Source organism: Dermacentor variabilis, chromosome 6 (assembly GCF_050947875.1).
Source record: "Dermacentor variabilis isolate Ectoservices chromosome 6, ASM5094787v1, whole genome shotgun sequence".
Lineage (NCBI taxonomy): Eukaryota > Metazoa > Arthropoda > Arachnida > Ixodida > Ixodidae > Dermacentor > Dermacentor variabilis.
The window spans coordinates 142,404,941-142,417,486 of NC_134573.1; the positions used below are offsets into that span (position 1 = coordinate 142,404,941).

Genomic DNA, 12,546 nt, shown 5'->3' on the forward strand with positions numbered 1-12,546 from the left:
CACCATAGTCACTGAGCAACCACGGAGGGTAAAGGCGACAGCGCCTACTCGGCGAAAAAAAAGAGTTCGACCATACATATCTAATTGTTTCTCTACAGATGGCTTGCACGTGTCGTCACGGACGCAGTTTTTTCACCGTGCTAGTTAGTACCCAAACATGGCGGCCGGTCACGATGACGTCAGTACACCATATCAGCACCGCGTTCATCATTGGGCCTTTTTCACGGTGACCGTATTCTTTTTTTTCACCGGATTGTCACTCTTATCGATTTGTCGCTCTGAGCAAAGCGCGATTATATGTGGCGCGTTGTCGTGCCGTCACATTCCTGGCTTTACGCATCTTCTCGACATCCTAGTGACCCAAGATGGCGGCCACGATGACGTCAGTGCAAACCATCCATAAGCTATAGTTAGAAGTGGTGCCGCATGGCGGCCCCGCTCTCACTTTTCCAGTTCAAATACCGCTTAGTTCGGTTATGAAGTACAAGGGCCGAGCGTTGGCTAAAAGGCGCTGTAATCTACATGAGACGCTTTTCCCAGAAGGCACTCCGCGTGCCTCACGCGCGTTCCCAGAGTCATCGGTGTGCGTTGAAGGCCAAGTACGTTAGGTAATAAACGCGCGTATACGACCGTGACCGTGTTGCTGCGCAAGACAGGATTGGCGTCTGGTCGAGAGTGGTATTGGGGTAATTGCTTAGGAAAACGTCGCGTTTCGTTACGAAATTGAGCGAAAACTTGATATGGACACATTCTTTTTTTTCCAACGCTGCAACGCCCGACGAACTGAAATGCGCGAAAACATACGTCGAAATATTTGGCATCCCAAGATGATGTCATTGACGTCACAGTTCGGGTGCCAGTATCGTGCGGGAAAATTGAGCCTTGCTTTTCTACAGCGAAGCTGTGTATGGCTAGGCTGCCGAGCATCTTTTGCTCTGCGTCATCAAACACTTTCATCATCAGCAATGGTGCATGCCCCCCCCCCCCCGCCCCTAAACAAGCACAAGAGGATGGCTAATGCCCCTCGTAATGCAGAGGATATATATATATATATATATATATATATATATATATATATATATATATATATATATATATATATATATATATATATATATTAGTCGTCCACGCAAATGTATATACATTGATGTGTTCGTACCTTTGTTCAAAATTTCCGTCTCACCTCTGTGTCGTGTGCTAAACAGCTTCGCTGGTCACCTTCACAGAGTGGAACGGCTAACGATTTCATTTGATAATAATCTACTTTTTTTTCCAAGCAAGTGCGGAAAGAGTTTAAAGAAAGTAATCCGCATGTCGTATTTGATCGGGTATTATTATTATTATTATTATTATTATTATTATTATTATTATTATTATTATTATTATTATTATTATTATTATTATTATTATATCTTACTAGTCCTAGCAAGAATAATGCGTCGCACCACGCAAGCCTTCCTTAACTGCACTTTCCACCGCGCTATTCCAATGCACACGGTACTCCGCTGTTAGACCATTTATATAGGTCGTGGGCTCGAATCCACGGCACTTCCGCGTTCCAATGAAGGCGGAATTAAAAAAATTATTAGTGCGCTCAGATTTAAGTGAACGTTAAACATTTTCCCTCTATATATTCACCCGGAGCTCTACGCTGTTTTTTTTTTTTTTTCGCGATAGAGACTTGCCCTTAAGGCATAATTCTTGATGCGTATATGTGTATTATATGTGTGCTGTGAGGTCTGTGTTGTGTATGAATTGAAGCAATGTTTTGTGGAATCTGTTGTCATTTATCCAGTGGTCATAGCTGGTTGTCACACTGTAGCGGAGGCCGGCTTGCAGTAGGAGACGCGAGCGTTCCGCCCTGGTCTTATTTCAGCAGCTTAAACCCCATAAGTGATCAATCGCGCCGACTACATTATGAATGTGGCAAAGAATTCTCAATCAAGTTTTTTTTTTTTTCTGCAATGAAAAGAACTTGCGTTTACGGCACGAATTCACAAGTATATATAGGCAGCCCCCGCTGTCGTGGCATTAGCTCGCACCTTACTGAACGCCTTTCGACAAAATGAATTTGATTAGTTAACTAATTGATCGACCGACTGTCTATTTAATTAATAACTAATTAATTGATTTGTCGATTAATTAATTTATTGAGTGATTTGGTTGAACATCGCGAAGATACAGTGGGGTTAGAAGAGACGCCTTGGTGGAGGGCTCGGGAGTGCACGGACGTTTTTTTTTTTTTTTGCACTTCATTCCCTTCGAAATGCGGCCGCCGCGGCCGGGAATCGAAGCCGGGACCTTGTGCTTAGCAGCAGAATGCCATAGCCACTGAGCCACCACGGTGGAGAGAGAGAGAGAGAGAGAGAGAGAGAGAGAGAGAGAGAGAGAGAGAGAGAGAGAGAGAGAGAGAGAGAGAGAGAGAGCGGCGAGGATGGGAAAATTAGGGAGCACCAGATGAGTGTCCCGTTTTTTTTCTCTCTACACTGTACAAAGAAGGAAAACAGGGGAATATTAAAGAGGCAACCAGGCAGAGATGGAGCACTGCAAGCACGTGCAGCAAGACGATATAAACTGCCGGTACACTTCAAAAAAAAAAAGAAAAAAGAAAGCTACAAGTATAGCGCACGAATAGCTTTAACGCAACGGAAGCGGTCACGGTGCGGGAATTTCCGTCTCGGAAAATGTTCCGGAGTCGAGCCGGTTTAGTGCGGTTTGTATGCATACAGATAGAGAGACACGTGCCGGACGTCGCGTTGAGAGCAGGCGCACTATACACGTGTCCCGATGTTTTCTTCAGATCTGTACAGACACTATTCAGTCGCACCTTTGCGCATGCATCGGTCACCCCTCCAACGCGGCCTTTATACAAACCGACAGTGGTGTACGCTCCGGCTTGTCCCTTTCTGCCGCGCACAGCCCCACAAGCCATCTGTTGGTTTGCGCGGGCCCATATTTGTACCCTGTAAATCCACAAATACAGAATTGGTTATTTATTTTTTTTCTTAGGAAACGTTTCCCATCGGTCGTGTTCGTCGCCAGAGTCGGGAAGTTTCTGCGGTTCCTCGCGAGCGAGGTCTGGCGGACGTCCAGCGCCACTCTCTCTCTCTCTCTCTCTCTCTCTCTCTCTCTCTCTCTCTCAGGAATATCTCTCGATCGCGAGCCGCAGCGATGCCTCCATACGTAAGGGGGTAGTTTGAGAGAGTGACGAACAGGAATTTCCGCTCCACCCCCCCCCCCCCTTCCAATAGAGGGAATAGCTAGTTTTAGCCAACGTCGCAGAAGCCACGTTCGCATCGGTGTTTACGCGCTCCAAGTAAACCGTTGTTGTTTCGCGCGTCCCGACTGATCAGCTCGAACAACAACAGCGAGCTACTTTCGCCACCACGTACGTATCTATACCTCATGCAATCGCGTTCACTCTTGAATATTTCACGCCCGCGGGGTTAGGGCCAGCCCTTTCACCCTGCGTCGATAGCCATTGTGTGCAACGCACCCCCCCCCCACACACACACGCACGCACGCACACACGCGCACACGCACACACGCACACACGCGCACACGCACGCACGCACGCACGCACGCACACACGCACACACACACACACACACACACACACACACACACACACACACACACACACACACACACACACACACGCGCACGCACGCACGCACGCACGCGCACGCACGCACGCACGCACGCACACGCACACGCACACGCGCACACACTGCCTATGCAACTGGCGAGCCCCGTCCGGCGGCCTTGCAGTCGATTCCAGTCACGCCTTCTCCTCACAGAGACACCTTTCTTTTTCGCGGCTCGCTTGCGTCAGGCGGGACGTCACATCGGTCGCGCGCGGTTCATAAAACCGGCCGGCGACGCTCGCGGGCTTCCCAGTGCTCGAAAAGCCGCGATTTCTTACACGAGTGGTGTCCGCCCGCTCCCCGCAGTGACGGATCGACGATAACTCGATCCCCTCGACTTTGGAAAGTCGCGTGTGTATACGCGAATTGTGCGCGCGTTGCACTGTGTGTACGCGGAAGACGGGACACCCCGCCCGCCTCCCCGAAAGGATTTTGAGTGTTCCTCTGTTTTGCGTATGCCCGCGCCCCCGACGGCGTTGAGTGACACTTCAGCTGGTGTGGAATCGAGGAGTGGCGATATGCCTACGGTGGAGTCGCAGCCCAAGATCGAGCCGCCCCCGCGGAAGCGGAAAACTAGTCAGTATCTCAAGGTAGGTCAAGTTCGCCGCCCCCTCTGTGATTGCCATCTGATCGATCTGTGGAGTGCGCGGGCTCATAAGCTGGACTACCGACGCAAACTTTACGCTATTTTCTTTTCTTTATTTGGTGCTTGTAGCGCGCAATTAACGCTCGGACGCAGCGAGAGTCGAACTCGCAAAGCATTTTGCTCTTAAGAGGAAGCTTTAGCTCGGGCCCAACTCCGACGCGGCCTATTCAAATACATGTAAAACGCAAAAACGTTTTTATGAGATAACCCCTGGACCGATTTTGATGAAATTTGTCGCATTTGAAAGAGAAAGTTAAATTCTAGTGACTGTTGGAAGCGGAATTTCGATTTAGGGCTTGAAATTTCTTAAAACGATTTTCAAATATTTGACCGTTAGAAAAAAATAGAATCACGAAGTTTACAAATTCATAGCTTTACATCAAGAACTGATATCGCGGTTCTGTAAACGACATTCATTAGATCATTCAAAGCGGACAAATTCAATATGTCGTTTTACATCCTACGTGAATTTGTTACGTTGGTTACAACGGTTTCGCAAAAGCTGTATTTCCCTATGATTAAATTTTTTTATATTCATGTGTAACATATCAATTTTGTCCGCTTTAGATGTACTATTAGATGCAATTCACAGAATTGTATTATCATTTATAGTGGTTAAGTTACAGAGTTGTAAACTTTATAGTTTCGTTTTTTGAAAATTTTCGATTTTCGCCAATTTTTAATAAAAAATTGACAATCTAACTCAAAAATTCGAAACCAACAGTCACTAAATTTTAAGTTTGTCTTTTAAATGCAACAAACCTCGTCAAATTTGGTGCAGTGGTTGCGGAGCAAAACGAATTCTCCTTTTACATGTATTTAGATAGGAGCACTCGAGCTAAAGCTTCCTCTTAAGAACCGATTGCGATTTTCCGGCTGCTTTCACCGATATGGCGCGTATTATTAACAGACTATTAGATTAAGAATTACTCGGTCCTCCTCTGCAGTATTACTCGGCACAGCTGCACTTCTCTGCGCGATCAATCTATTTACATAATTGACTGACTAATTAGCGAAATTCACTAATTTACATTTCATCAATTTCGTTATAGTGCACGTGTTGTACTATAGGAATGGAAGCGAGGCTTTCTTGCGGACTCTAGTTGGTTCGTACTCATCTTGCGCAACGCAAGAGCGAGACATATCCACTTAAAGAGGGTTCTGAGGTGCGACGCCTTAATATTTTTTGCAACAAATACCATTTCCCTGGACATCTTTCTCCTTTTTTTTGTCTCTTTATATTCTTTTTGCTTCGTGCAGGGTAGCAAACCGGGCTCTTGTTAACATCCGTGTCTTTTCCCTGGTCCTATATATCTATATGACACCGGCGCCATTTTCGTTTTGCATCTCGATACCGTGCGACGAAACGCATTGGTGCTCCATTTGCACTTGTCGCTCACTGCCAAAGAATGCGCATTGTTAACGAAAAGCAAATGAGACATGTAGCCGTGCAGTTTGTATGTCAATTCACCACCATGTACAATAGGCTCGCGGGCGCGTTCTTACGAACGTTCTTGCGCACGAACTGCTTCGCGAATCAGAACAAGGTGATCGCTTGTCAGTGTCAACGCATATATGCGCCGCCTGGTCGAAACGAAGCGGCAGCAAGTTATCCGAAACCGAACGTGGAGGATTTCGCGCTTCCACGTTGACAAATGCGCGCGGAAACAGTTATGATCCATGCATCCACGTGCAGACATTCGTATTCAATGCGCATTGGGCATTGATTCGATTCGATTCGACGATCGCGTTGCACTTCGACCCGAAGCAATACAAGTTAGCGTTCACCGCGTACCTACGATTCGGTCGTTATGGGTGCCTTATAACTAATATCAATTATCTAGCTCAGTATGCGCCGAGTACAATAACACATTTGTCTGCATTTGTCTCTCTATTTCCGTTCTCATGCGTCACCAAGTTTACCTGAAGCAATTCTGAAAAAAAAAAAAACATAAAACCCCTCATCCAGAGGCAGGCTCGCTACATTCCAGTATAAGCGGTTAAGCTTAACTTGCGGACACTGAAAGCGTGCCTCCAATTCGTGTAACAGGTGACGCAAGGGCTTGCCTCTGACGCACTTCATCTTGCAAAAATACCAGTCAGACGCGTTCATCCATATGCGATCCATTTGGCATTGCTGTGGTTGTAGCCGGCCATGTGCAGTTCAGGTGCCAGACAATTAAACATATAGCGAGAATCGTACTTAATGTGACGAGATGCCCCTCGTAACATTAAGTCGACTCTCGCTATCAACAGGAACTTGTCCGCTGTGAATCGCTCAGCGTGGGTGACGTTGTAGTGATGCGGATGAGGCTGAACTTGGCGACGACCGTAGCGAGTGGCATGCTAATTCGGACGTCATTGGCGATTAACGTAATTGCCGGGTGCTCATGATTGTATTGCGCTTAGTGTTACACTGACGCAACTAATGGACGAACATAACCAACACAAGGGCGCGAAGTATATGCCACAAGGGAACTGACACCGAGAAAAGTGTATCGAGAAACAAAAATAGCCTGCAGTGGTTAGTGGGACTGAACCAGTTGAGAAGCTCCAACACTGACCGCGAGTTAGATATTCTACGTTTGCAGCCACGCGCGTGAAGTCTTCCGTGAAGTCTTCCGTGATATACGCAGATTCAGCTTGCATCTATTATGAAGCGAGCCCCGCTATTGCAACAACACACCTGCACATTTTTCCTTCTTTTTTTTCGCAGGGCAGCCTACCGGTTTGTTTTGTTCATTAAGTTTCCTGTCCCGTCCTTATAATTATTTGTGTCTCTCATACTGTCCATTGTTCCGGAACCAGATGGTGTGGTGGCTCATTAGAAAAAAAAAAAGAAAGTAGTAAAGTGAGTGGGAGAAGGTGGGCAAAGTCTGCTGCATGATGGCGGGCTAGAATCTCAACTTTACAAAAAAAAAAAAAAAGAAGGAGAAAAAAAAGTAAAAGTAAGAATAAGAAACATTAATGAGATGTATACAAAAATGCTAGAATTAAAAACATGCATAGCATACCTGATTAACTCAAGCAGGCGAGGGGACTATATGTCACCGCCCGTTTCAAAGGGGATTCAATAAATCATCATATCATAGTCATCATCATCATTCTTAAACAAAAGAAATCGACAGCTCGAAATGTCTTTTAATGCACGCTGACAGATTAGCTTGCAGTAAATTACCGTGTGGCAAAAAAACACAACAACGTGGTACTTGAAATTTCGACGGTATGCAAACGCAAAGAACACGAGTGTCTTCTGAGGAGTTTTATTCTGGGCGCGGCCTTTGCACATATCTTGAGGAAAGATAACGCCGATTAAATAAGGCAACAGTTAATAGCAAATCGATTGCATTGTTTCGTGCGCCTAATTAACAAAATGTGTGCTGACACCAGACTTCCAGAACACCACGTCGTGCAAATGCCTTCGATTTTAAACCATTTCCGAGTCAGCGTACCCAACTCCATCCTGAGTCGGCGTGCCCGACTCACTTGGCAACGAGTGCATACGGTTGGCTCGGATCTGTTCTCTTCCTATGTCAATTGAGAGAGAGAGAGAGAGAGAGAGAGAGAGAGAGAGAGAGAGAGAGACAGACAGACAGACAGACAGACAGACAGACAGACAGACAGACAGACAAGACGCTGTTCGATTCGTATATGAAATTTCGGATTTTCCGCATGCACACCCCTACTCACAGTTCTAGCTGGTTGCATGACGCGACCTATAGCTTTTGATGTATAGTGCACGCATTTGATTGATGGGGTGGAGTTTAGTGACATATACGGGGGGGAACACGAACATTGCTGAATTCGTAACGGGCCTTCGCTTCGGTTAGCTCGTGAAATATGCGATCTGCACGAACGAAGCGGTGTCAGTGAGTCAGTGACGGCATCGATTGCATATATCCGAATGCGTGCACATTAGTGAGTGAGTGAGTGAGTGAGTGAGTGAGTGAGTGAGTGAGTGAGTGAGTGAGTGAGTGAGTGAGTGAGTGAGTGAGTGAGTGAGTGAGTGAGTGAGTGAGTGAGTGAGTGAGTGAGTGAGTGAGTGAGTGAGTGAGTGAGTGAGTGAGTGAGTGAGTGAGTGAGTGAGTGAGTGACAGACAGACAGACAGACAGACAGACAGACAGACAGACAGACAGACAGACAGACAGACAGACAGACAGACAGACAGACAGACAGACAGACAGACAGATATTATCGCTAAGTTTTACCTGACGTCATGGATACTTATTTCAAATCGCAACACGCGCATCGAATGCGACACCGTTGTCTCTTTCGCACGTCCTTGAAATCACTGCCCGCAAACGACATATCTGCAGACGCAATTGACGGGAGGCCAATTCTGTGACAAAGTCTTTTATCTATAAAGTATGAAGATCGTTTACCGTTCCCGATGCACGCCTTCGCTGGTTGTGACGCAACCTTGATAACCCATCGTATCACGTTGGGAGTGGCGTGTGTACAGACAAGCTTCCTCTACCGCATTCTGCGCGGAGTTGTGCCTTGTACGTGGGAACCTTTGTGGAATAATTAGAGACGTTTTTTCTCATGGCCTGCCTTCGCTACGAGTCACAAACGTCTCTGTGAACGTCAGCACATCGTCGCCTCGTCGAGTGTACGCTTTCACACGGGAAAATGTCTTCGATTGTGGATTAAACGCACCAAAAACAGCAATCTGATTGAAGCAATCTGATCTTCGGATATCTGAAGATACATTGTGATTTAAGTGTATTTGGTGTTGGGATATAGCCTGGTGCAACATAGCTATTAGGAGAGGGGTGGAAATTGACACAGACACGCAGAGCGTCTTATCTGTCCTCCGTGTATGAGTGTCAATTTGCGCCCAAATAGCTAAATTGGCATTTGTCGCGAAGGAAGAGCAACCTTAACGGAGTGGACAAACACCAATACGCACACACTCGAACGCACACGTACGCACACACGCATACGGAGAGTGAGAGAGAGAGAAAAGAAACGTTTTGACCTATGCGAAATGAATTAACATACGCACAAAAAAACGCAGTGTCAAACACTCGAGGCCCCACTTTTCGCTAGCGAAGTGCCATTTCCCAAAGCGCACAATGCGACAATGCCGTACTGCTATACGTGAGATACGACGTTCGTCTCCGCGTGACATTCGCAGCTATACTGTACATAGGGGTGACGCAAAACCGGGCCCAACCGCGCAGTTAACTTCCTCGATATTCTCGAGGGCAAAACAATGACGTCCGGCGCATACAGCACATATGCGGCGACATGTGTACGGTACTTTTCTCTCTCTAGTCTTTTTCTTTCTTTTTTGAGGGGGGCAGAGATGGTAGGGGGGTTGGGGGGAGCGTTCCAAGTTCTACGGGAACACATAGTGCCACGATCAGAACGGGGCTGCCATCAACAGTATGTTAAAAGAAACTTTCCTCCCAAGTTGTAATGCGCACGCCTTCGGATATGTAATCAGTACCGTCACTGACTCACTGACGCCCCTTCGTTCGGGCAGATCGTATATTTCGCGCGCTTACCGAAGCGAAAGACGGTTACGAATTCAGCAATGTTCGTGTCCCCCCCCCCCCCCTGCATATGTCACTAAACTCCACCCCATCAATCAAATCCGTGCACTATACATCGAAAGCTATGGGTCGCGTCGTTCAGCCAACTAGAATTGGTAGTATAGGGGTGTGCGGAAAATTAGAAATTTCAGATACGAATCGAACAGTGCCTGCTATTCGATTCGTACTCGACTCGAGAACTCGTTATTCGGGGTTGTCGAACGCAAATTTTTTTTTTTTCATGTTCGAATGTGTCATGGATTAAACCACCCACGTATTATAGTCTCGAGGGAAACGGAACGATGAACGCGAAAAACGTTCTGAATGATTTCTGCTGTACGATAGTTGTGGCTGTCGTGCAGGGGCGCCAGTTTCTTGAGCGAACGTACGCGGGTAAGGGAGGGCGGTTGATAAGTTGCACTCAATTCCCAGTCGTTCAACAAAAAAGAAAGAAAAAAACGCTCACTTTGAGGTTGTCTATTATACGAGTTTGTTTCGATTTATTCACGATGTTTCGATGATCTTTAAAACCATGTCCGGTGCTGAACTGTCACGCTTCTCTCCATCGGCGAACGCAAAACTGTGCTTACACCTGGTAATATCCCGTTACACTGTTCCATTACTGCCATTATCATTGTTCGTCAAATAACTGAAATCAGTTGTTAACGATTTACAAGCTTCTCAGCTTGTCCGAACATTTCACGTCGAATTGTATTTACACACGCGTGCCAATGTATACGCAAGCCTGATCTCCGTTTCTTTATTTTTCTTTTTTTCCGTGTTTTTTTCAATCCTGTTGCGCTTTTTGCCTCCAGTTTAAATGCGCTTATGTGGTGCCCACTCCGCCTGCGTGGACCGCTGGAAGAGTGCTCGCGTTCCCTTCGATCGCCCGAGCGTCTAGTCTGTATCCAAGACGACGACGTCAGAAGCGAGACAGAAAACAAAGGACGAACACCGCTTTGCTGCATCGAACTGTCGCGTTGGTCTGTCGGTCGGTCGGCCGCAGCTGCAGAGATTTGCCTCGCATGCCGATGAGTCGCCCTTTCTGGCTTCCTATATACACACGCGCGGTCATCTCCACTACCCTCCCCTTCCCCCCACTCTACTCCGCCACGACCTCCTCCAGATTTTTTTCTATTATCCGCGAGGTTCCCCTTTGCACGGCCGCTCAATGGAAACAAACTTGTTTCCATTGAGTGGCCGTGCGCTTTGTCACAGCTTCCTGCAGCTCAAGGCTGGCGCGTGCAGAGACGCGGGGAGCGCGACGAAGAGATGTTTCCTGCGTAGCGCGGTCGCCAATCGAGAGAACAACTTCAAACGCGCGTATACACGTGATGCTGTGCTGCTGCTGCTGCTGCTGCTACGCGGACGCCTTTTTTTTTGCAAATGGGGACATCTGTTACTGCCGTGACGTGTCCCGGTCTCCGCGCGCTGTTCGTTACGCCGCACCACGTCTCCGACGGCTGGGTCGCATTTGTTTGAGCCCGATCACGTGGTCGACTTAGTTTAGCTTACTGCGATGTTGGAAAACGTTGGGAAACAAATATGTCGCCGGCTTTTATTTCTTTTTTTCGCAATTTTAGATTGTTTAATGAATGAAATGATGACGTGGAGTGAAATCAATCTCCACGGTGGAAGACCACTTCCCTTCCGCACGCGAAACGGTCACTTCCGTTAAAGAAAAACACCTGCCGCGGTTGCTTAGTCGTTTTGGTGTTGCGCGTGCTAAGTAGGAGGTCGCGGGATCGAATCCCGGCAACGGCGGCCGCATTTCGATGGGGGCGAAATGCAAAAGCACAGGTGTGCTTAGATTTGGGTGCACGTTAAGGAACCCCGTGTGGTCAAAATTTATCCAAGTAGAACTCTTGCTTGGGCTAGTTGGTTCCCGCTTGAAGTAGTAAAGGCAAGGCGCAGAAAACCCGGACTCAGGAAGAACACAAACGACAGGACCATCGCCGGTCCTGTCGTTTGTGTTCTTCTTCCTGAGTCCTGGTCTTCTGCGCCTTGCCTTTACTACTTCAAAAATTTATCCGGAGTCCCCCACGACGGCGTGCCTCATAACCAGATCGTGGTTTTGGCACGTGAAACCCCATAATTTATTTATTTTTCCATTAAAAGAAAAACCGTGAAAAGTGAGCATAGAATTTTTTCCCATTGTCTGCGATACAACTACAAGCGCAATCACGACAATGACAAAAAACAAAAAGAAAGATCACCGACGATACGATGCTCCCTAATGCGAAATTTGAGCGCAGCTCTACATGTGTTTTCATTTCGCGATATATTGCGGCATCGCACCAATCACCACACCGGCTGGCAGAGCCGCGAGGTGACCGGCCACACAGTTGCCGCTTCCTCGGCAACTGCAGCTTATCGAACCGCAATCTTTATCGGGAAACGCTTTCGGTGAACGCTATACGATAGGGCGAGCTTTCTGGTTTTCTCTCTATCTTTTTTTCTTTCCTCCGCTCGGCCGCCGCCGCAGCAGGGGATGTCTTTCATCGCCCACAGAACTCCACGTTCGCTCTTTCATTCATTTCTGTGCTCGTTCGCTCGATTACGCCGAGGCACAACACCGAAGCACGCCGCAGGAACGGGCGCCTAAAAGCTCGCGCTCTGTGAAACACCCTCACTGAAAACGGAAGCTGCGTTCAAGGATCCCGGATTTATGGGGCAAACGTCTTCACACACGCGACTGACCCGGGAAACCCT

General features: G+C 47.4%; 1 protein-coding gene across 5 annotated transcripts in view; it reads left to right on the forward strand.

Moving 5' to 3' along the window:
• LOC142585368 (GRAM domain-containing protein 4-like) overlaps positions 1-12,546 on the forward strand; it is a 150,573-nt gene that overhangs the window by 108,641 nt on the left and 29,386 nt on the right. The window contains exon 1 of one of the 5 annotated variants that reach the window (XM_075696086.1): positions 3,287-3,388. The exons of 2 other annotated variants lie outside the window; for them this stretch is intronic. Coding sequence is in view for 2 of the 3 variants with exons in the window: in XM_075696082.1 (XP_075552197.1) it covers positions 4,103-4,237 (135 nt within the window). In the remaining variant the exon portion in view is untranslated. Of the gene's footprint in view, positions 1-3,286; positions 3,389-3,836; positions 4,238-12,546 lie in introns of those variants that run through there. 2 more of the 5 variants (XM_075696082.1, XM_075696085.1) reach the window with 2 other exon arrangements.